Here is a 26,030-nt window from a genome sequence, read left to right on the forward strand (position 1 = left end):
GGCTATGTGGACAGCCTGTTTCCTTAGAACCAAGATCGGAGAACCAGGGAGAAAGAGAGGACAGTTTCTTTTCAAAGGAATAAATAAAAGAAAGTAGTAGGAAAGAAAATTGACAGAATCATCAGCCCAAGTTTCAGATGGTTCTGCCTGATGCATCTTTTGAAGAATTCAAAGGCACACACTGAATGATTATGCTGGCCTCATTTACGACAATGCCTGCTTTAAATAAAATGAGCAGGACAGGTTAGGAATATTGCGTTAACTCACCCCTTTCTGCTGAGATAGACAGACTCTCCGGGTAAAGTCGCGCCACGCTCAAAGGGAAGCACTATGTCATGCCGCAGCCGCCTTACAGGATCTAAGAAAGAGGACCTGGCTCTGAGCCTTCATCCTAGGCCCACTCCGCTGCCACTGTGATTGGAGCTTTTCAAGGCTTTGTTTCGCATTGAGTTTGGGGAGCAGTTGGCCAGATCTCTTTTTTTGATGAATGTCTTCACTTTAATCTGCAATGCAAAGCCATGTGCTTCAAAGAAAGGCAAGCTACAGGAATAAGGTCAGTATTCCTTTGAAGCCAAGGTTCAAAGATGAAATAGCAGTCCCAGTGAAATGACAGTGTTTATGCACAAACAAGCACCTCACTCTGCAGCCAGGCTGCTCGTGGGGTTAATGCACACAGACTGAGGGGCTGCAGGTCTGTCGCGCATGCATTCCACATGCACCGAGGCCCTTTTCATCTCCTGTTCTGTCACTCTGTGCAGCACAATGAGCCCAAAGTGAAATTTTGGTTTCTCCATCTTAATGGATGTTGGGTGGTCCACCAGCAAAACCAATGCTGTAAGCCCCTTGAGGCCTAGAAATATGTCTTGAATTAATTTGGTGTTCTTCTGAGTGTTAAAGTCAGTGCTCAGCTTAATAAATATATCATGACTCAACTTCCAACTCGCCGGCCTACTCGCTTTCAGTGTCAGTGTTATGCTAAACAACATCAAGGGAATGTTTATCTCATAGGACTGGGAGCCCAGAATCAGTTGCACACCAGTTGTGGCCACTGAGGGGACCTATCGGTGATTGGGAACACTCAGTGAACTGGCATAACTTTTAAAGAAGTCCAGAAAGACTGCAGCTCAGTCATTTTCTTCATCTAGACAGGCATGGCACAAGCAACCATAGGAGGGTAAGCCCCAAACCACACCAGTGACTCCCTTAAAGCAAGCATTGTCAAAAATTTTCTCATTATTTATTTAATCATTGATGCATATTTTTTCAATTAATAAGTCAACATTCTCTATAAGCTCCCAATCTTGTCCGTGCCTTTCCAACCTTCTTTTTCCCAGCTCTGGGTATACTTTCACTTCCCAAATCACAAGGAGGACTAAGGGTGTGTGTTCTACAGCTAGACTGCTTAAGGCGCAGTCCTTCCTTACTATTTGCTCCATGACTGGCAAGGTGCTAACCCTCTTTAGCCTAAGCTCCTTCATTGTAAATTAGGGTTGCCAGGAGGATTCAATGATGTCATATAGATAATGAACTTAGCATGATGTTTAATACGCAGTAAACACTCAGTAAATTGCATATGCATCAGAGTCACCTGGAAGAATGGTGAAAAATTGCTGACCCTGCCTCCAGAGCCTCTGATTCAGAAATTCTTGTTGCAACTCTCATAAGCTCCTAAGTGATACTGATGCTGCTGGTCAAGGTACCACACTTTGAGAACCACTGCTGTATGATGACCTAATAATCAGTCATCCTCTCCCATCAGGCACCAGTTGATTATATATTTCTTATGGAGAGACAGACTATCATCATATCACCAGTGATCAGCACAGTGCTTGACGCATAGTAGGCCTCCAATACATATTTTCAAGTTGAATTAAAAAGAAATGTTCCAATTCCCAATTGTGCATTGCCATGATTCAGATGCTGATAAAATATCTGTTAGGGTCATCTTTTCATCAAAAGACTCTAACAGAATCTAAACACTCTGTAATGACCATCTCAGTGACTGAGCTTGCTCACTGAGATGAGCCTTATTTTTTTTAATCCTTGCCTATGTCCATGTCTAGTTTTTCTCATTATATTTATATGCTAATTATAATGCCACAGATGTCAGAAAAAGTTGCCCTTGTGTTCCCAACCATCTGAAGTGTTGGGACTACCTGATGGGGGAGAGAAAATGACTGCAAATCATAGTACAGCAGTGGTTCTCAAAGCGAGAGTTGCAGCAAGCCTTCCTGAATCAGAAACACTGAAGGTAGGTCAGAAGTCTGGTTTTACCACCCCTGAAGGTGATTCTGATACAGGCTCAAGTTTTAGAAGCATATTTCTATGTAAAGGAAAGGAAACAGGTCAGGGTGTTGCACAACAGGAAGTAAAGAGAACAGAGGATGGAATTCTGGCAAATGCAGGCAGGGGGAGATGAACTACCAGAATAGGAGGAGGAAGTACAGATGAAAATAAGAGAAAACCCAAGGGGAAAAAAAGCATAAAACACATTTTGACCTACTTATTTTTTCAAACCCTTCTGATTCCTCAATCCCGTTCACTCAATTATGGTAAGCACCTCACCACTTCCTCTCCAGTGCTTGTGACTTCTCTGATGTCAGGAATAGCCAAGAGTTTTATGTCTTCATGGAGTGTATGTGCCCCACAACAACCCCCCCCTTAAACCTGTGCTTTCATATAACTTTTTGAAGTGTGTAAAGTCATTAGTATTTATAGTCACAACATTGATAATATTGTTTGATTTGATAGTAGGCATTTGGCAGAGACACTGCCATTTCCCTAATACCTCATGTCTCTTGGTACGGACAGGATACTATCCATATAATTAAATCCTTTATCTCTTCAGTTCATCTTTAATAGGTGGAATCCAGCTGGTAAGCAAGGAAATCCCCAAGGGGCAGCACTGCTAAATTTAAATTATGATAGATTAAGTTTAAGTTAAATTATAATAAACTTAGAAAGAATAGCTTTTCCTACCATTAAGGAGGGTCTGCTTGACTTTATAATTATCACCCTTCTGTTGACTACTCATTTTCCTGCTGTGATGGTTATAATTTTGATAACACAGTGTTGAAATGATTTTGGCACTTTTCTAGGAAAAGGTGGTCTGCTCAGCCTGGTGCCACTGTGGAATATCAGATATTAAGACTCTTGTTACACTTTCAATTTCATATTCCTCAGTCATTCTAGATATTATCAACCAAAAATGGATATTATCCAAATATTACCTCAATTCTCCACTTTCAATGTAAAGAAAAGCTTACTAAACCTTTCAGAGTATTAAAACCCAGCTTTCAGTGAACCTTAGAAAGAAGATCAATTAGAAAAGAGTGAGGAAACTGAGCCTGAAAATTAGAACTAAGTACCGCCAGACAAGTCCCAGCACAAGCAATTCTTCCCAAGCTGAGCTCCCTTTGCCCTTTAGAAAATTAAAAAATGTAATCGGCACAGGATCTGAGGGGGAAGTATTAAATAGACACACTCCCCAACAGAGGGCCTCCTCACACTAAATCTTTCTGAGGTTTTAGTTCTTGCTTGACTTGGGAAGTATTCAAAACATTCCCTCTGTGAAGAGGTTGTTACCTTGGCCCTAGATCTTTGCACATCACACACTGCCTTTGGCAAGTCTGGGGAATGAAGACTCTCAGTTAATGGGATTATTCTTTTATTCCTCTAAGTATCTGGCTCTGGGAGGAAGACTCTCTTTTCCTGAACTGGGGAAGGGATGTCCTTTAAATATAAGCTTAGTTATATTATGGTGTCATTATTTTATGGCGATATTGCCTATTCTAAAGTTAAACTAAATAGTCCATCTCTTCATTGCAAACTCCCTAGTTCTATTAACTGAGAATGCCCAAGGTGCTAAAGATGACTGTGGTTTCTATGCAAAAAAAAAACAATTAATGGAAAGGGAGCATGTATTCTGTTAGCAGAAGAAGTTCAAATCCTATTCAGAAACACAGATAAATCAAAAATTGTCACTGACAAAATTTTTCTTAGCCCCCATAAACAAAGAGACAAATTTTCTACAAAATCAAAGAAAACAGTTGGGGTCTTCTCTGATTTTCCAGTGGCTTGTCAACTTCCCTCATATTTGACTCTGGGCCACCACTCAGACCTTTCTTGCTGTTCACCCCAGACACATATGCCCTTGAGCTTTCTGCTGTTTGACCTCATCTCTCAGAACAGGTCCAGACCAAAACTTGGCACCCAGATGATATATGGAGTCAAATCAGTTTGGAATGGGGTTTCATAGTGTAGTGACCCTACTAGCTCCTGTCACCAAGCCAGAAGGACCTTCCCTCACCACCCTTTCTAAAATACACCCCTTTCCTTGTAGGTTACTCTATCTACTCCCTGATTTTGCATCATTTCCCTTCATAGCACTTATTACCACCTGAAATTATCTACTTGTTTCCTTGGTCATTGTCTGTATCCCCCCGGAGAATACAAGTGCTATGAAGGCAGGGACCACTGTCTTCTGCCTCCAACCTCAAGCAGTAAACGTTGGCTGAATGAATCACCTCAGTCGCTCTAAGCTTTGGCCACATATACAATCAACTACTCACCAGGCATTGGTACCTCCAATATGCAGACTCAGTTTATTTCCTCTATCTGGAAGGTCCTTATTTCTCCCTACAACCCACTGCACCTATTCTTTATCTTCTGAGCCCCTGTTCAGACTTCTAAATCCTGTCTCATTGGCTATAGTCAGAAATCTCACTTTCATACAGTCTATTTCTTCTATGATGTTAGTCTCACACACCCCACCCTAGCCCTTCAAATACATGGTGATTAGTTAATTAATTGTGCCTTAAGAATCAAATATGTGAATGAATGAATGAATGAACAAACGACCTGATTTGGTGTTTGAAGCAGATTTCCTGACAAAGCTTATACTCTAATCATGATCTTAATCTCTTTAGAAGTTACCTATAGAATTATTTTGGTTCAAATACTGGAATTAAAATCACTTCTTTGGTGGGTATTTGCATAGGCCAAAATCTAAAGTTCCTTTTCTATTCTTTTGATAAATGAATGGTTTTACATTATTACGTATATACTAAAGCTTTTTCTAGATACCATCTAATATAGAGGTGAATAAGCTGGATAATTCAAGCCAATAGTGCCCAAATAGCAGAAATAAAAATGGAGTTTTTCCTTTAATTATCCAAGCAGTTAGCTGAGTCCCTCACTTAAGGTTTCCTATGGAGATACCATCCAAAGCTCAGAGGTGCATTTGACATTTTTATACACAGTAATCAGCAAAGACTGACCACTAGCTAATCTTCTCTGTCCGAGTTAAGCACATTTCTAAAATAGAGGAAAGTAGGCTGATTCTTAAGTATGCAAAAATGACATTTTTCACTGAGTATGCTGGAGACACTTCCTTCCCTCCTCCTCCCCATCTTAATGATGATTTGCACTTAGGGTCTTCTTCAATCAAGAAACATCATGTTTTCATGACATTACATGGCAACAAGTAATGAGAGGTTGAGAAACTAAAATTCCCACAGAAAAGTAGAATTTTCCTTTACACCATACAGCCAATGAAAAGAGGAGGGTATTAATATTTTGAATCCTTGAAAATTTTATGGTATCTTTTTTTATAAGACCTGTATTAGTTAAGGTATATCAGTAAATTAGTTGCCATAACAGACAAACCCCAACGTATCTGTGGCTTAATACAGTAGAAATTTAATTTTTGCTCATACCAAGTCCAAAATAGGTGTCTCTGTTGAGCAGATTCCTCGTTCAGGAACCTAGCTTCCTTCCCTCTTGTGGTTCCTCCAGCTTGAACATATGTCTTCCAAGATTGTCATCAGTGTGGTAAGGACCACAGACGATCATACATGTGATGTTTTCAGAGGCCATAACTGGAAATGCTCATTTTATTTTGTCCACATTCTATTAACCATAACTCAGCCTATGTCCTTGTGTAACCAAAAAGGAGCCTGGGAAATAAAGTTAGCTGTCTGCCTCAGCCAGGGACATGGCTTTGGTGAATAGTTACCCAGTCTTTGCTTTAGTGCTTAACTTCAGTCCAGCACATTCTTTCCCCAGAATTTCTGATGGGTGTATACTGTAGAAAGACATTGTATATTTTAGACAATTTCCCAATCTTTGTCTGTTGACTTAGTAAATAAACTCTTGACCTGGAATGGAATAAAAGTAGCTAAGGACAAAAGAAAAACAAAATCCAAAGTACTGAAGATGAATCTTTTCTCTTTTTATAGGGATTCTCAGGGTTTCTTATCTGGCTTTTACTACAACCACTTCTGCTTCTTTTTCACAGAAACTAGTCCCAGGCCATGGCAAGGATTTAGATCATTATCATTATTATGTTGCTAAATTCCCCAATGCTGTGTACTATTTGAAGGGAGAAAATGGACCCTGGGCATGATGCTTCCCCGGCAGAAATTAAAATAACATGAAATTGGAACAGCTCTAGAAGTAAGGCCAAAACAGGAGAGAATGTATATTTTGGAAATAGTAACACGCTCTCAGACATTCAGGACATTTTTTTGGATGGGGAGGTGTCATGAGACAGAAAATTATAAATTGCATCATTATCAGAAAATTGTAAATTGGTCTTTAAAACATGCAATTTAAAAACATAGACAATTAGGCCAGTTATCTGAACTGGATGGGTTTATTTCAAGTCACCCCCTCTCCTATTCAGCCACACTTTGGTATTTGGGGGACCATGGACTAAAAGAAGGCTAAGAGTCTTGAACAAAGATTGAACCTCTGATATTCATCACATCAGCACCCAGCACTTGACTTGTCAATGTAAACAGTCACAAGAGAAGACTGAATTGTGAACCCTAGTAGAAATAAAACTAGTGACTCCATATAAAAATTAAATTCATGTGAAAATATGACCCTGATCAACCTAACTTTAAGCATTTCATCTCCTTTAAGAAGCATTAACACTGTGTGCTTCTGTTGTTATGTCCACATGGGCAAGTTCACTTCAGATAATTCATTCTGTACCATATCTAAGACTTTTAAGTTTTTTTTGAAGTTTTTAAATTCCTGTTGCTTATTCAACTATTAGGAGAAGGAGTTGTATAAAATGGCAACATCTTTCAAATAACTTTGTTCATTTATGAAGTTCTATCATTTTTCTTTTCTTTACTCTCTACAGAGGAAATATAAGATAAGGGCGTCGGAGAGGGAGGGAGTGAGACCTAGAGTGCATTAGTACTGGAAAATACAACCGTGCCTGATTTTTAAATCATCTCATCTGGATTATTTCATTCATCCTGATTATTTGGGAAATTTTATCATGAGATTGGCAGGTGAGGTATTAACCTTGCCTCTAACCCAACATGGACTTGGAGAAAGTGGCACCAGCGCCTTCCAGCTGTGACCTTGGACCTTTGCTCTGGTCCCTGAAACAGGGCACACATATTTTTGCACTTGAGTTTGATAGGTTTAAAAAACAGAAGTGACTAACTGGGAAGATTTAGGGCTTTGAGGGAGGAAAGAAAGGAATACACTGGGTGACAGCAGTTCACTCTCAAGAGTGGTATTTTCTCACTTTCCTACTGTTTATATTTGACACGAGATACATTCACAAACTTTTCTCATAAGATGTTGCTTCTCTTCGGTGCAAGCTGTTTGGGGGCTGCAAACTACACATACCCATCTGCAGCATCAAGTTTCTCTTGCAACGGTGTTTGCTAATGTACTCTTCATCTGAAATTCTGTCTCTTCTTCAGGGGGAGGCAGAGACAGTGAAAACCAAAAAGGTCTGTGATTGGGGTGATAAAACCATGATAATTAGACACAGGGTTTTAAAAGGTCTTCTCACATTTCTCAGCAGCTACCTTGGCATAGAGTTCAGCAAATGCAAAATTGGCTTCCTACAATGTATTCCCCCCGCCCACAAACCCAGCAAGTATTGTTAGTTCTGTCCCTCTGAAGTCCCTCAGTGAATGCAAGAGGAGTCCCCTAAGAATTCCACCCAAATGCACTGTCTGAGGGCCCTGGCACTGAAGGCCCTTGGCATTGTTGAGGAAGGAATTAGCTGCTGCTTCCTAAATATATTTGCTACTTGGTTACCAGCTGGAGATGCAGAAAGAGGCAGAGAGAGACACACAGGGCACGGAGAACTGCGTTTTCTAAATGGTTTCAGGCCACTGGCATTTCAGCAATACCTAATACAAAACAGATGGCGGGTGCTACGCTCCGCTGGCCTTCAACTGAGGGGCTGCCTCCATCCATGATTAATTACCTGTGCTGGGGGGTAAAAAAGTTCTACCTGGTCTTTTTGTGTGTGGACCTAAGGTTGCGGTTAGCAAGCAAAGTGACAAGCCTTGCCTCTCTTCCCTGTTGCTGCTTATGTGCTTTGGAATGACTTGGGTTTATCCCGTAAACACAGAATTAGCCAGCAAACTGAATTCTAGGTGGGAGGGGGAGTGTGTCTGTTTGTGCAGAAATCATTTGCAAAATGTTCCACAGCCTCTGTCCCTTTATTTATTTCACCTTAACAGTCAGCCAAGGGTAGAATTTTATGGCATCTCAGTAAATTCTGCACTTGCTTTTAGGACTTAAAAAATGTCCCTAGCAAGAGGGTAAAGAGAATCTGTTTGTCTTTTAGATGGCAGTGGGGCAAAAGGATAGTGTGGCCACTTCCTTCCACCATCCTACAAACAAGGTATCCTTTTACACCATGAGTCCTACAGAAGCTTCCTCTTCACTTTTGTTTCCTCTGCGTTGATGGAGTCTGAGATGGGGGAGTTGTGATTTAGCACACATGGAATTTCATGTTGGTTCAGTACAACTGGAGAAAGAAAGAACATGATTCCAGCTGTAGCATCTTTGAGGGTGAAGGGGGAGCGGCTGTTCCTCATTGATCTTTGTTTTTCCCATCATGGGTTCATTTTCAGCTAAGCAGCAAAAGCCCCAAATGTAGCAGGGGCAATACCCCAGCCCCACTTTTGTCTGGAGAAGTTCGTGGAGAAAACCAGCTACCCTACCAGCTACAGCTGGGGAGGATTAAGCAGGTGGATTTGTGCCTGGAGAAGCCCAGCGTGTGTTCTTGGCTAGAGAGAATGTATTTGTTTTCTATCTCTGTATAACAGATTACCACAAACTAAGTGGCTTAAAACAATGCCCATTTATTATCTCACAGTCTCCTTGGGTCAGAGTCGAGGTACAGTTTGTTCTCTCCTCTGGTTCTCACAGGGCTGATACCAAGGTGGCAACAGCTGCCCTCTTTTCTGGAACTCGGGCTCCTTTCCAAGCTCACGTGGTTGTGGCAGAATCTCGTTGTTTGGGGACATAGGACAGAGGTCTCCCTTTCCTTGCCTGCTGTCAGCCAGAGGCCCTCTGAGCTCCTAGAGACCGCTTGCATTCCTTAACTTGTAGCCCCAATCCATCCTAAAGCCAGCAAGGGAGAATTTTCTTCATGTCAAATAACCCTCTCTTTTCTTCAGTCTCTTCCTTCAGAAAGAGCCCAGTCCCATCTAAGGGATCACTTGATTAGGTCTAATGTCCTTAAAATTTATTTCATCTTTGTAAATTGGAGTTTATATAGTTAGACTTCCAGTGATCATATGCTTCAACTTGAATACCAAGAATGAAAATTACTTGGTGAAGACTGAATCCTGGGGGATAAAAAGATACCTGAAGACCTATCCCAGATACCAAAAACACTTTGGAGGGCACAGGAACAGCCAGATTGGCTGCAGGTGCCACAGGTCACTTTGATTCACAGAGGTCCAGCTGTAGAGGGCAAATCCAAGTCATTCAGTCTAGCCTTTAGTTCATGTGAGTGTTTTTCAATATTTTTGAACTGTAGAATTTTTATGAAATATATGTGGAAGTCCATTTTATAAAACATATATATAGTTTTTAAATTTCACAACACTCATACAGGGCTGCGTGTGGCAGATACCCTTCTAAGTGCTTAATATTTAATCCTCATGAACAGTATATAATGCAATTATTATTATGATGATGATGATCATTGTATTAGTCCATTGTACAGATGAATAACCTGAGATACAGAAAGATGAAGTACCTTGTCCAAAATGGCAGAGCTGATTTTGAAACCAAGACAATTGGCTGATAGTCCTTGAGCACTTGGCCTTGAGGCTGCTATTGTAATGGGGGCAGGCTAGGGAGTGGGGTGGTCTGATCTCCCATTTGCTGAGTCTCTACCTCAATTTTTCCTTTCATGCCCCTCCCTGAGGCTTCCTCAGTGCACCCCGCTCCAACCCCCAGCAAACACTTTGAAAAACAAAAGTTTTAATCATGTAAGCAGCTGTCACAAATGGCGTTTCCTGGTGGCCACTTTCATTTCCATCATTTCTCAGAGCCCTTTCAGAGGCCCAAATAACCCAGTTACTCAACCCGGGGTCTTTTGCTGCCTCCTTTGCCTTCTTCCCAAAAATCAGAACAGTTGCTGACACACAGTTTGTTGCCACTCTGGCTTCCTACGTCTTGCCATCTGCAGTTTTTTCTTCATCCTAATCCATGTACTCTACACAGTGAGCTTTCTCTTCCTAAATCCCCTTGGAACATAGCATTTCCTGCTCATGATACTGCCATGGCTCACTACTGCTCACCAGAGACATCCAGCTCTTAGGGTGGCATTCACGGATCTCAATGATCTGACTTCACTGATCTTTCTTGTGACTGTAATGCAAACATTCTAGGCAAGTCAGTTAACCATTTCTCTGGTGACATCCCCCCTACCCCCATCTCCGAAATTACATGTACAAGGTATTACATGTACTAGGTTTTGCTCCAAACTCCCATAGCATTCCTTCCATGGATCATTCAATTTTCCTCTTTCTTTTATAATTACATGATTTTTTCTAGTCTATAAGTTCCTTCAAAATAGCAGATATGTTCACCTTTTAATCCTCCATTGATCACAACAGCTGCTAAGAAGCACCCTACCCAAAGTTCTCAGAAATAAGTGGAGCAACTATTGTTATCATCTCCATTTAACAGATTAGTAAATCGAGGCTCAGAGATAATGAATGACTTGTTGAGTTTCCTAGACAAAAGAAAAGGTCAGATGGAACTTAACGCACAGATCTGTTGACAGAGGGCAAAATACTGAGACTAAATTGATCTTTGGCATCGTCAGTTAACATCAGCCTTATTATCGTTGTAGATATTTCTTTGCAAACAGCCTCAGAAATTTTTCATCTTCTACTCCACCTTGGCAGCTGGCCTGGCTCCTGTACATAGTGAGTGCTTTTCATTTGTGAAATGTATGAATCCATGAATCATGGAATTCACACCTCATCAGGAATGAGTTTACCAGCTTCTTTCCAAAGTGCACACTTAGACTCGGAGGCACAGCCTGTTTCCGGGTCAGCTCGGTAAAGCAATACTGATATTCCAGGCTCAGTTTTCTCATCTGTAAAGAGGACCCAAAAACACACTGCTTGGCTAATACAAGGTGCACAAGAAAGGCCCATTCTTACTCCTCCTAGTGGATTAAACCCTTGATGGTGTATTTGAGCAGTGAGTTGGTAGGTGGAGAGGGTAGCGTCTTCCCGGGGCCCTTGAAATCAGGCCATGCAGACAGCTGTCTACCCTTAATGTCCGGCCCGCTTGCTCCTGCATGCATTCCACAGGGGTAGAATTGAGCAGCCTGGAGAGTCCTTGGAACATGTGTATGTGACTATAAAATATGCCATAACCTTGGAATCCGGACATCAAAAGGGAGAGCTTCAGTGCCTGATAAAAATGTGCGTTCCTCTCAGTAAACCACTCCAAACACTGTTTTCTCCATCCTCCTGGGGAGCTTGTTGCTGCTAATGTGATTCTTAGGATTCTTGCCACTCTGTAGCCTCTTGATCTTTACTGAAATCTCTCTGCCCCTGAGTGTATTAGAAACAAAATGTCCTGTCTGGTGTCCAGAGCTTAAAATAATAGACGCTGGGTTCCTGCTGTCATGTTGAAACTTTACTCCAAGGTCTCTCCTCAACACCCCCCGCCTCCCACCCCCCCTTCCCATGCCAGGGGGAGAAGCAAGGCTGACCTGGCAGACAAAGAAGGAGGGAGAAGCAGGGAGATTAGGCCTTCTTAGAACACTGTAGGCATTCTTTAATATCAATATGATTTTTCAGTGAGACATGTTTTATGGAAAGATTCTTCCCATCTCTGAACAAAAGGACCACATTTTCAAGTAGTGCTGCTAGAAGCATGCTAGGGGTCATCCAGTCTGTATTCAGACAGTGGTGGTGTGCTAAATAATTTAAGAGGGGAGAGCAGCGTGTATTTCTACTTGTTCATTTTTAAGCCTGAAAAATAATACAATAAGTCACCGCATGGCATCTGGGCATATTCATGTTTCCTCTGTTTGAAAGTGAGCTTGCGAAGTCTGCAGAAAATAGAGAGAGACGCTGGTGCTGGCTCACGGGCTCCTCAAATCCGCCTCTTTTACTTAGTCTCACGAGGGGAAATTCCTCTCTCTCTCTCTTTCATGCTGATGGTTTAACAGAAAAGAAATTTCCCTTCTTTAGCTTTTGACAGGTTACTCTGGGAGTTGCCACTGTCCACAATTCCTTCTGGCCCTCTGGAGACTGAGTTGTCCCAAACATATTTTTGGAAAGGCCACAGACGATTGTTTTTATTAGGGGACTGCAAAGCTTTGTAGTGGGATGCTTTGTGTTTTATTTGTTTTCCTTCCCTTGCCCCAGCTGTTTTTGTTTTAACAGCATTGGAGGGAAGGTTAAAGTATTTGTGGCCTCTGTTAACCTAGCCATCTCTCAAGTCAGCAGAGCTAGAGCTCAGAATCTGAATGGATGGAACGGCAACATACATGTCATCTGCTCGGATGGGTTCATCCCTGATTTCATCTACCATTATGAGAGCGGTGAGACTGACACTGGGTCGGCCTCAAGTTAAGTGAGCACTTTGGAGCAGATATCTGTCAAGGGAGTGGGTAAACCCACAATATGTACTATCTGAGCACCTAAGCACTCAGTAACTGCTTACGATATCATGCCAAATTAGAGGCTACAACATAAGCCCATCTTTTACTTTCTATGTGCAACCAGGGAGCATGACTCAGCCAGGACACAATCAGGCACCTACTGCCAGGCATGGCCTTGCCGATGAACTGGTAATCGCAGTTCTTTATAAGACATCTGAGTTTCCATGCCTGTACCTTGTGAAAACCAAAACTCATTCATGCCTGGTGCCATCCCAAGGGAAACTCGTTTAAATGGTCTGGGGCGCAGGCCAGGCATGGGACTTTGCTAAGCTCTCCAGTTGATTCTCAGGTGGCATGGAGGCTGCTGAGAACTGCTGCCCTATGAAAAAAGGTAATAATAATCTTTCAAGCACCTACTTACTATATGCCAGACACAGTACTAAGCACTTTCCCTGCATTAACTCCTTTATTTTTCCCAATTTTACTGGGAAATAAGATTATGTATCTGTATTTTACAGGTAAAATTGAGATTTAAAGGCATTAGGTTGTCCAGGTACCACTTGATTCTTAGGCCATTTAACTCTGAAGCCTATCCTTTTCCACTCAACAGCCTTTTTAGAGAACCCAAAATAAAGCAAAATAGAACACTTGGATAAACTCTCTAGAACCCTGCAGAAGAGATCAGCTCATTCACTTATTTATCTGCACAGGGACCTTTCCTGTCTTTCTTTAGAGTAGGTAGAAGAAGGATCAGAAATTAAAGACGGACTTCGCGTATCGGGATGAGAACATGTTCTCAATGGCCAGTCCCCATGACATCCTGGTATGGCTATCCCTTTATGAAAGAATAAGTGCTAAAAATTCCTTCTACTTTTACAAAGCACTCTTCAAGCAAGGATCTCAAAGCACAATGTAATTAATAAAATCACCCACATCCTGTCTCGATGAGTAGCATTTTATATGTACAAATTCCTCTCTGCCCCCAGGCCCTTCAAGAGCAGGAGAATGTTTCCAATTTTAAAGAGTGAGCAATAGAGTAATTGAAAGGAGCTGTATCTTGGCCAACTCAAAAGACTCAAAGGCATTTATAGTGACCTATATGAGAAAACATGGTGACCACAAAGTGTGTCATAATGGCTCATAATCCATGCTGTGCTAAATGGTTCAAAGGTAGAAAAGACAGGGCAAGAATAAAACATTCAGTTCTTAAGAGTCAGCTGCCGCTGGGATTGGTATTCTGATCTGTTTAGTCAACTCTCCAAAGGATCTAGAAGCAGTAGAGTGATGACATTAGCTGATGATTCAGTTACTTGGGTTAATCAAGGCAGAGGGGACAGACGGGGCCAATTAGGTAGCTGGGCAGCCCAGTGATAGATGAATCATTATGGGCAAGTGCAAAGATAGTGCCATTGGGAAAAGCAATTTAAGTCGTTCATGTACTTACAGGCCAGGAAATCTTTCTAGTCTTTGAGGGGGATCATTTAGGAATCATCAGACCCAACCCGATGAAGTCATCTATTCTTTGTGGAGCAAACGATCAACAAAAGAGCTGAATGCACAAGGGGACAGGCCATATGGAATACATTTTGGTGGCTGGGATGTATATCTGTGCCTTTATTTCAATCACCTTTAAAACAAGTCTTACTTTGTTCCTCTTTTCTCTTCCTTTCCTGTCCACAGTCTCCCCCTACTTCTTATGTTCTCATCTCACTAAATACACAGACTTAATGTATGGATGCAATTATTTTTAAGTAAAGGCAAATATTCTCCCTAATATCTAGCTCTTTCCTTCACATAGGTTGCTCTCTGTAAACATAACAAGTTTCCAAGGGATGCTTCAGCATGTACCAAAACAGGTTTTTATATATATATATATATATATATTTAATTGATTATGCTCTGACAGTTGTCCCATTTTTTTCTCCCCTTTGTTCATCCCTGCCCTGCACCCCAGCCCCAACCAGCATTCCCGCTGCTTTAGTTCATGTCCATGGGTCATACATATAAGTAATTCGGCTTCTCCATTTCCTATACTAGTCTTAACCTCCCCCTGCCTATTTTGTACCTACAATTTATGCTTCTTATTCCCTGTATGTTTTCCCCCATTCTCCCCGCTCCTCCTCCCCTCTGATCTCCATTTCTGTGGTTCTGTTCCTGTTCTAGCTGTTTCCTTAGTTTGTTTTTGTTTTTGTTTTGTAGGTTCAGTTGTTGATAGTTGTGACTTTGTTGTCATTTTACTCTTCATAGTTGTGATCATCTTTTTCTTAGCTAAATCCCTTTAACATTTCATATAATAAGGGCTTAGTGGTGATGAACTCCTTTAACTTGACCTTATCTGGGAAGCACTTTATCTGCCCTTCCATTCTCAATGATGGCTTTGCTGGATAGAGTAATCTTGGATATAGGTCCTTGTCTTTCATGACTTTGAATACTTTCCAGCCCCGTCTTGCCTACAAGGTTTCTTTTGAGAAATCAGCTGACAGTCTTATGGGAACCCCTTTGTAGGTAACTGTCTCCTTTTCTCTTTCTGCTTTTAAGATTCTCTCCTTATCTTTGATCTTGGGTAATGCAATTATGATGTGCCTTGGTGTGTGCTCCTTGGGTCCAACTTCTTTGGGACTCTCTGAGCTTCCTGTACCTCCTGGAAGTCTATTTTTTTGGCCAGATTGGGGAAGTTCTCCTTCATTATTTGTTCAAATAAGTTTGCAATTTCTTGCTCTTTTCTTCTCCTTCTGGTGCACCTAAGAGTTGGATTTTGAAACGTTTAAAGCCTCTCCTCATTTTTTTGAATTCTTGTTTCTTCATTCCCTTCTGGTTGAATGGTTATCTCTTCCTTCTGCTCCAGATCATTGATTTGAGTCCCAGTTTCCTTCCCTTTAGTGTCGGTTCCCTGTATATATATATTTTTTTATTTCACTTCATAGCCATCACTTTTTCCTCCATTTTGTGTCCATACTCAACCATTTCTGTGAGCATCCTTATAACCAGTGTTTTGAACTGTGCATCTTATAGATTGGCTGTCTGTTCATTGCTTAGTTCTATTTTTGGAGCTTTGATCTGTTCTTTCATTTGGGCCATATTTCTTTGTCTCAGTGTGCCTGTTACATTGGATAGGGCGGAGCCTTAGGTATTCACCAGGGTGGGGCAACCCAGGTCACTGCATTGTGGTGCTGTATGTGAGGGAGGGGTCCGAGAGGGAACAATGCCACTTGCTCAGCCCTCAGCCAGCTTTCAGTCACTCCCCCTGCAAACAAATTGGTCCCTTCTGGTGCTGATTCTCAGGTAGGTAGGCTTGTGTATGTTCTAGGACCCTGTGGGTCTCTCCAACCAACTCTCTTGTGAGGCTGGGAGTTTCTCCCACTGCCAGATCCCCTACAGATTTTTAGAGCCAGAGGTTTTGAGGCTTTCTTTTCCCACACTGGAACCCTGCATTGCACAGTCTCTCTCACTCTCCGACTGTTCCTCCTGGTTTATCCACACAGAAATGTGGGACCCACTGGTCCGCCAGCCACTGCCTCACCCTCCTGGTCCTCCAGCCGCTGCCTTGTCCTGCCACCTCTCCACCCCAGCTGCCCGTCTCCACCCTCCGACTGGTCTGGATGAATGTTTCTTCTTTAACTGCTTTATTGTCGAACTTCCATAAAGTTCAATTTTCTGGCAGTTCTGGTTATTTTTTGTTTTTAAATTTGTTGTTGTCCTTTTGGTTGTGTGAAGAAGCAAAATGTATGTATCTACCTATGCCTTTATCTTGTCAGGAAGTCCAAACAGGCTTTTTTTAAACCTCAGGGAGGCTGTGTCTATACAATTCATTCAAATAGTTCTATACTTCTCCGAACCCCTTACTTGCATTCAAGTTTCAAACCTGGAACTTTAGGAGAAAAGACCTATCTTTCAAAAACAAAAAGTTGAGTGAAAAAATAAAAGTATATGTGAATTAAAATAAACCATACTTGCAACTACTTAATTTTTAAAACCAAAGTGCCAATCAGGAACCTGAAAGTAAAGGTTATCAATCATGGCCTTGTTGATAAATCCAATGGACACGATTTTATCTCTTGACTTATCTTATCTTCTCTTGACTTATCTTATCATGTTATCTGTCTTTTAAGTTCATCTTCTACTTCCAAACCATTAAATATTGGATTCTTCAATCCTTGTACTTTTTTTCTTAATGATCTACCCAGAGTTTCAGCTTCATCATGCCCCACACTCAACCACATCTTGCCTGGTTCTCAACAGCTCTGACCTACAAACCACAGGACGATTGCATCTCTTCTGTTTCCTGTGCCTGGATTGTTCTCCTTTGGTTTTTTGCCACATTAACATTTGTTCACCCTTGAGATCTAAGCTCACTTATCAGGTATTGACTTCCTCAGACTTGGTCCAATCTAATATAGGCTCTCATAAAACCAAATAGCATTCTTTACAGCACTCATCAAAGTTGCAATTTTATATCCATTTATGATCATTTGATTGTCTCTCCCACTAGACTATAAGTTTTTTTTCTATTTCTTTTATTTCTGTTGCTACTAACTAACCCTGCCCTGCCTACTTCTTTTCATCATGGGTTACCATAGCTTCTACTGACCAGTGACTTCCTCTGTTTTACAGATTCTCATAATTAGCTCTTTTTTCTATGTCCCTCAATATCTAGTCTTACTACCAATTTTTGGTTCCCTCGAAATTTTTCACATTCACTCTCTATCAGTAAGAGAATCTTACTGCATAATTCATATTTATTATCTCTTTGGCAAAGTTCCTGTGATAGACCAATTCATGGCTCCTTGGCCAACACCCAAATAGACTACCCTTGGGTCAAGGGTATCCTGCATCTATTAGCATGGTGTGGGTAAGGGGTCAGCTTTCCTGAGAAAGTACAATAATCCAGATGCTTTTTTCATTACAACCTGCTTGCTGAGAGCTGGCAGATTTGGGGATCTTCCTTGAGAACTGGGGTTTGGTGAAGGGTAATAACAGAAAATAAGTAGAGACAATTGGAACATTTAAAATCCTTTTCCTTGGTTGGTTTTCCACTCCATTAAATCTCCATTCTTCAGAATATAATGTTAACACATTTAAAATGTTATAGAAGTCAAATAGATTTGGGCCTGATGAACAAAAATAAAATTCTCAAAAGAAGATCTGAAATATTTTAGAAGTGATAGAGCCTAGTTAAAGATGTCAGAGGTTTGGATAAAGAAAGTATCATTTAAGGGACTCTCTACTTTTGGTTCACCCTTACTTCTCAGGTGTAGCCCTTCAGGTCCCTTACCCTAAGTGAAGGGGGCCCACCATCCCTTCTCTGTGGTAGGTTTCAGACACTAATCCCTGTCCTTCCCCATCCCTCACAACATGAGTCTCTCTAAAGATGGCTCAGCCTTCAACCTCTCAACTGCCTCCATTGGAAAAATTTTGTGCAACAATGATCCTAACAGCTAGCAGAGATCAATTTTATTGAGCTTCAGGAGAAGAGATGGCCACCATCCATTCTTTGGGCAGACATTTTCCATTGCTACTGTTTGGCAGAGCACCATATTATAGGGGTTAACAACACAGACTCTAGAAACTGGGTTCAAATTATGACACTGCTACCTACTTGGCTCTTCATGTATAACATGAGATTACATCTACATCAATATAGTACTAAATAAGTTATTAAATGTCAAGTGCTTATAACAGTGGTGACATTACCTATTTGTGAGCTATATTGTTGTTGTAGATATTATTATTGTTTTTTAGAGGTAACCTCATGCAATTAATGGCCACTTGTATTACTCAGAACACATTTGGTAATAGGTTTTAGAAATTCAGTTCAAAGTAACTTAAGTAAGAAAAAGAAACATTGGTTCACACAACAGGGTCAGTTCAGCAAATGGGCCAGGACTCACTTAGGTATGACTAGACCCAAGATTTCCTATGATGTCATCAAGATTCTTGCTAACTTATATCTTCACTTTCTTCTGGATTGATGTCATTCTCAAGCAAGTTTCCGCCATATGGTGACAAAGATATAGCTTGAGACTGAATAATTTTTATACCTCTTCTTCATTAGATCTGAAAGACTTTGATAGGCCCAGGTTGTATTCCATAAGAACTAATAACAAGGTAAATGAAGTATTTAAGTTGGCTAGGGATTGATCACATGCTACCTTTGCAGCAAAAATGTAAAGGCAAGGCAAACTCTAATTGAACACCATGGTCCCCTGGAGAAAGGATGCTGAACAGGAGATGTCTGTTGCTTAACCCATTGTCAAGGCACAATCTAAGGCCATATCTGTAAGAAACTAGAGGACATGTTTACTGAATATTTTACCCATTTTACATCTGGAGAACTGCAGACAACCAGGAGTGATGTTCAAAAAGCTGAAAAACTGGTAGAGCAACAGCTCTGATCAGTTTGAATGGACGCCTGAACAATCAGAACTGAGGTCAGCAGTAATAGCACATTCCTGCTGAATAAGAACCTTGAATCAAATGCAAACATTGAATTGATTTCTAAGAGGCTTAAACACCCAATCCCATTCAGCCTTCCTTACTGAGGATTTTCTGACTAGCTCTGGCTGATATTCTGACTTTCCTGATTAGAGGCAGGAGTAGAATAAACAGATGTTTTCAGAACTCTTTCTTCTCTTTATTCCATTGTCATCTCACATGTGTAACTGTCTCACTGGACACATGCTGAAGACAGAGATAAGCTTTTGAGCAAAAGTACCAATAACTTGGAAATGGACATGTGTACCTTGGCTTGACCTTCTGTTTGGAGTCAACACTGTCAAATTTTTTATGCTTGTGGAAAGCCGAGATACACCTCTTCCTTTCCCTCTATTACTCTACTACTTCCAAATACCTCACAAAAAAGCCCTAGTTTCAGCTGGACCTATCTTGTCTAGGAATGTGCTACCCATTCAAATTCAGATTGGGTGAAATTTTTTTTAATTAGACTTTGATGAGGGGTAATTTAATGGACCAGCTAAACTTGCCTCAAAAGCCTCTAACAACAACTAGCATGATATATGTGTGTGTATTACTTCTTGTGTCACTCCTTCTCTTGAATTAATATTTTTTAAAGCAGTTAGTGCAGAGTCCATACACAATAGATATCTAGTAAAAGATAGTTCATCTCCTTCCTTCTTGCTATAAACCTTTCCCACCACCTTCCCCCACTGTTGTCCTGTAGCCTAGCCTGCCTCTAGTTGCTAGCAGTACCTGGCAGCATTATGGCCTCTAGGTCCTATCTTTGAGGCTCAGGACAGTTTCCAGGCATCAATGCATGCACCCACTCACCAGGAGATATGTCCCTGCCTTATTTTATTTCCTCCTCCCTGCTAATGCTGCTGACCTTCAGAAAGACTTAGGAATGCTCGCCAATTGAATCTTACTTTTGCTTCCCTCTTCCTGGTGGGAATTGATGGATTTCATGCCTGTCTCCTTTCAGGATTAAAGAGAGTACAGCAACTTGCAAAAAACACAAGATACTTCAGACAGAGACTGAACAAAATGGGATTCATTATCTATGGCAATGAGGAATCTCCTGTTGTTCCCCTGCTCCTTTACCTACCTGCTAAAGTAGCGTGAGTATCCAACAGACCCTCAGAGTAACACCTAAGCCCCAAGGTGATCCGAGGAAGATGCTGCTTTTGACACTAGGAGGCTCTTGCAGCACAGGCATTGATCATGCACTTTGAACAGGGTGCTAAGTTTGGAATTCACTTGTAGACCTTCTCAGAAACCACATGCCAGCCCAACAACAGGATCTTTTCACTAGGGCCCATCATTTTCAAGCTGTGTGAATTTAGGGGAGTCACTTCCCATCCCACCCCCACTCTTAACAGTAAATTAAGAATGATCCTGCACCTCCTCCTGCCCTAAGATCTTTCTCAGGGAGAACTTCTGAAGACTATTTCCCCTAATATTTAAAAACACCACTGCCAGGCTTTATGCTTTCTCCCATTGAAATCTTGTGGTCATTCTCAGAAGAAGGCAGCCTCACTTTAAGTGTAGGGAAACTGAGGCTGAGAGCTGTTAAACAGCTTGCTCAAAGCCATGCTTGTCAAGCAGTAGCAAAACCAAAAGCCAACCCAAACATAGGCACACTCCCAAGCTCATACTCTTCACATTAAATTTTAAAGCCCCTCCTGTGAGCTTCTTTGGAGTTGTTTTCCATTGATCACAACTCTGAAATTGAACACAAGTAGCAACTGCATAAAGAGAAAAAATGACTTTTTCTCAGTATGTCAAAAATAATTTTATATGTGTGCTATTCTCCAAACTACTAGACACTAATTATATCTGTAATTAAAAGTAAGTTAATAAAAATTCTTTCTTAATGTAAGAAAGAAATGTAATATGCTTATTTGCATATCTAACCAAGTCCATGGTGTAAAGTAATATTAAACATATATCTATCAGATTCTAGAGGTCCTGACTCTCTTTGAACACAACCCCTTTGTTGGAACTTTCTATTTGGCTGTCTGAATACATTGGCAAAGTACTGGAGGTATACAAAAGAGGCTCCAGGGCTATTAGTTGAGACCTCATGATGGCTTGGAGTGAGTTAGTAGTTCCCAAAAGAGTGATTCTTTAGAGTACCCTTTTGTGTCATTTCACCACAACAAAATCCCAAGTGGTTAAAACACATGTGAATTGCCTAATGTGCCATGGTGCCATGGCTTTACCACCACTAGGCCTTTTGTTCACAGATCTGGATCATGATATCAATGCCTGGAGTGGCCAGAAGACAATGTGCTACAGAAAGGTTACACAGGATACGGCTCTGTGCTAATGGCAGGGAGGGGTGGCAATGGTTATTTAAAAGAGCAGAAAGTCAAGGAACATATAGCAAGGACAAAACCAAAGGGGAAGAGCTGAGGGAGGGAAGGTGGGAGGGGGCAAGGGAAAGAGGTGGGGGGGAGGCAGAGACAAATGTATTTAAAAAGTAAATAAATAAAAAAAATAAATAAAATAAAATAAAAAAATAAAAGAGCAGATAATCCAAAATGTTTTACCACCTGATTTTGGAAGGAAAAAACAAAATAACCCTACACTTATTTAGAGTAGTTGGGGAAATGGTGTATTCTGAAAGAAAGGCTCCACACTTAGCTCATGTCAATCTAATATTTTATCATTAGCTCAAATGAAGACACCAAATATCAACTTACTTTATTTTTTTAGTGTAACATGCACAATGCTGGCAGGTGCCAGTAGGGGGTGTGCTGGATAGTTCTGACTTTGATGATGAAAGCTGGAATTAAAATCTCAACAGGTTGGAAAATGGATCAATCCAATGAGAAGAGTCCATGAAGAGTAAAAACTAATGCATTTAAAGTCAAGAACTCAACTATACAATAACACAGAGAGTTTCCCTGCTCCTTTATATGCCAGGAGTCCTGACTGGACAACAGTAAACATAAAAAATAAAAATAGAACTGAGAGGGAGCTTCATGTGAAAGTTATGCTCTATGGTGTAGTGAGATGTTTGGAATGACAACAATTTTGACTCTACCTCTTCCTAGCTGGAGAAATCTTGGACAAGTTACCCAACCTTTTGAAGCTCCAGTGTTTTCATTTTTGAAATTAAATATAATAGTACCTATTTCATAAGACTATTGTGAAGATTGAACAAGATGAGGTCTATTGGCATTTTGCATTGGCTCTTATGTAGAAGCTACTCAGTGTTAGCTATTATTAATAGTATTAATAATATGTATAAAGCACTTAATATAGTATTTGGTATACTACCAGCACCCAGTCAGTGGTAGCCATTATTATTACTACTACTTCTAATTCTGCTACAATGATGATTATTACTAGTTTCAACTGAGTGCAAGATTGAGCCACCATGGTTGCATTGTTCTCCAAAATAATTATTGCAATCTTAATTTCATTAATAAAACTAGAATTTCCAGGAAAAAATAACAGGTAAAGGTCCTGCAATACTCTGCATCAATTATGCTACATTGAACATTGGAGGATATGCAAACTATCTAGTGCCTTCCAATTTAAGATGGTTTTTAACAAGGAGCTAACATTGCCGAATGCCAATTATGTGCTACTTAAGGTTCTTAGACCCAGTGATCATCCATTGATACTGTTACTTAGCCCTAGTTTACAAATGAGGACACCAACACTCACAAAAGTCAACTACTTTCTAAGTGTCACTCAGATTGTAGGTGGTAGAGCATAGCATTCAAAGCTAGTTCCATTTGCCTCCTAAGCCAGAGCTCTTTTCAGTGCACAGCACAGTCTCTCAAGCTTTTAGTCCATAGGGGAAAAAAATGCACATCTCATTAAAGCAATGTGGAGTATAAGTTTAACCCTCTTTAAAGTCATCTCTGATGAGTCAAAAGGCATCGATCACTGCAATGAAAAAAACTATAATTGTTTGAGTTGTCCAAGTAAACTTAAACAGGTTAATTACAAAAAAGTCATATCATCTATTTTTAGCAGAAGGTGCTGGTAAGAGCTTGCCCTGCCACCTGGCCTGATTTCTTTCTCTGGTATTTCTTCTATGTAAAGTTTGTATGTGGAAAAGATTCTGAGACAAGGAGTTAATTATATAAGCCAGTGTATGAGCAATTCTTTTATTTGCTCATTTTAAAACCTTTGATTTCATTAAAGAACTGCAGAATGAAAACAAAATCTATAACCAGATGAACTTTTAAAAAAAGTCCTATTGCAGCTCTACCACTGGAATCTTCTCAGGAGTTCAGTAGATGTGACTTCACTCAGAAAACAGGGACTTAAATAATCGAGAATTTATTTAGTGCGGGAATTGACTGTCAGAGCAGGGGTGGATGGGTGTAGGAGGGCAAAGGGGGAAACTGGGACAACTCTAATAGAATAACAATAAAAAATGATAAAGTAAAAACCAAAGAATGTATTGTATTTACTATTTGGTATAGGGCTTACATTTTCCTTTTGTGGTACTTGTCACACACTTAGAAGATGATGGGACACAAGATGCAGTGATCCTGCATGCAACACATGCTAATGTTTATTATTATTAATTATCATTATTGCATAATTTAGTTTCTTTCAGCCTACGCCAGCTCTGATTTCCTTTGGGGAGTACAAACCCAGAGGCTTATTATATAAAATGTTCAGGGCAATTATATGCATTAACTGAAAGAAGCAAAATTTAGTAGTGTAAGTTTTAAGCTCAAAAGTGCTCCAGGGAGTCCTCCGATTAGCCTAATGAATCAACAGTCATATAGTTTGTTGTACATTCTTTGGCAAAACTCACTTCCTCTGGTACAAAGAGAAACATGCAGACAGCAAAAACGCTCCTTTGGGAGTCCCAACAACTGGCCTGAGATCATGGGTCAGGTGGTTTGTACTCTTGCAATAAAAGCACTTGTTTCTCAGACAATTATGAGCTCTCATCCTGTGTAGTTCCGTGGGCAGCCTTCCATAGGGTGATCAAGAAAGAGAACGAAGAGTCTGTGTTCAAGCTTTCTCAGTTAGAAAGCTTCATCTGCTTGTAACCTTCCCTGCCCAAATCAAAGGGGGAATCTTGCCTTATCCAAGACGGGGCTGGACAGGCTGTTATGTTCAGTAGGTCTTGTAATCTCCATTGCTTCATTTGATAACATATATTAGGCAACCAAAAGGCAGACAGCTAAAGGGCAAGAGGAATGAATGAATGGACAGGCTTTCTCTCACATCTGGTTCAAGAATTTTTCATGAGTTATGACTGGAGGGTTTCTATAATGCCATCAGCTTCCAGCTTCAAGTAAGATACAGCAATCTCTTAATGGTAAAGACAGATCTGAGGCGTTAACCTCACTCAGTAATTAAAATTTCCTGCAGAGAACAAAAGAGCACAAGGGGGGATGTTTCACTTGGGAAATTTAACGTACAGATTTTGACAACTTGGTATTCTAGAATTGTTACTGAGACTAGCTCTGGAAAAGAAAGAATAGAAGTTAAAGGGAAGAAATAGCTTTAAGAGGTTTTACCCTGCATCAGAAAGCTTTGCAGTTTTGTGACTTATGTCCTACAAGCTGCATCTACTGGTCAGCCTCCCTGTGAATGCACATTTTTTCCCTGTCTCCCTCCTGCCCCATTTCCCTTTTAAACAATCAATGGCTTTACTATCCCTGAACATACCTGAATGTGTTCATTCACACATAAAGAAATGAGGAAACCCTTGCTATTTCCTATCTCTGCTTTAATGGAAAATAAAATCTTTGACTCTGGAGTAAAACTATGACTTGGGATTGGCTCTTGCAGACTCTGATTCTGGTCCTCAAATTACAGTACAGTCATTAAGTATAGTAATACCATACTATAGTATTGGTATTAAGTTTTTAAAACATATAGATGTGTATTTAATATCTATTCTTCCTTTATGTAATTGCACTATTAGCTGTTTGGTTTTTATTTTTAGGAATCCTGCAAACAAAATAAATTTAACACCGATGCAGAATTGTTAAATCAGGGTCAGGTACGTCAGTATTTTCTGCTCAATGTCAGAGGCTCAGTACTCAAGATTATTTAATGAGTGGGCAAGGCCCCATAATATAAAGTCAGTTATGGGTGCCATCAAGTGACTGTCCCATTTCTTTGTGAATTGTATGTGGCAGATGTTGAATAATGTCAATTATCTTCTACTAACTGTTACAAAAAAAAAGTCATTTAGCCTTATTCTTTCTTTCTTTTTTCTTTTTTACAGTACAATTTTGTCATCTCTCGACCTCCTTTTTTGTTTTGTTCTTTAGGGCTTTTGCAAGGCATCTACTAAACAGAAAAATTGGGGTGGTGGTCGTTGGATTTCCAGCTACACCCTTAGCAGAAGCTAGGGCTCGGTTCTGTGTTTCAGCAGCACATACACGAGAGATGTTAGACACGGTGAGTATCACACACACCAGTGGAATCTCTAGTACCGGTACCTTGGATTCTGAACATGTTCTTTTAGGGAACTAGCTTAGGGTTCCCTGGGTCTCTCTTGTGAGGTGTAGGGAAATAATACTAATAAAAAAGCTGCTGAGAAACAAGGGTATGCCAACACTGCCTAACAATATGATCAACTCAGTAGATAGAAAAGGAATCAGTTCAGTTAAGATTTGAATCAAGTCAGTGTTTTGATTTTATAGAAAAAACTGCCTGTGTAGCCAAA

The 26,030-nt window shown here is 40.5% G+C and overlaps 1 protein-coding gene across 1 annotated transcript in view; it reads left to right on the forward strand.

Moving 5' to 3' along the window:
• Positions 1-26,030, forward strand: part of SPTLC3 (serine palmitoyltransferase long chain base subunit 3) — a 148,158-nt gene that overhangs the window by 120,661 nt on the left and 1,467 nt on the right. The window contains exons 10-11 of the mRNA XM_054574064.1: positions 20,349-20,484; positions 25,633-25,762. Coding sequence (XP_054430039.1) covers positions 20,349-20,484; positions 25,633-25,762 — 266 coding nt within the window. The remainder of the gene's footprint in view (positions 1-20,348; positions 20,485-25,632; positions 25,763-26,030) is intronic.

The sequence above is a fragment of the Pteronotus mesoamericanus genome, unplaced genomic scaffold (assembly GCF_021234165.1).
Source record: "Pteronotus mesoamericanus isolate MK-2021 breed Mesoamerican mustached bat unplaced genomic scaffold, CSHL_Meso_final contig_25, whole genome shotgun sequence".
Classification (NCBI taxonomy): domain Eukaryota; kingdom Metazoa; phylum Chordata; class Mammalia; order Chiroptera; family Mormoopidae; genus Pteronotus; species Pteronotus mesoamericanus.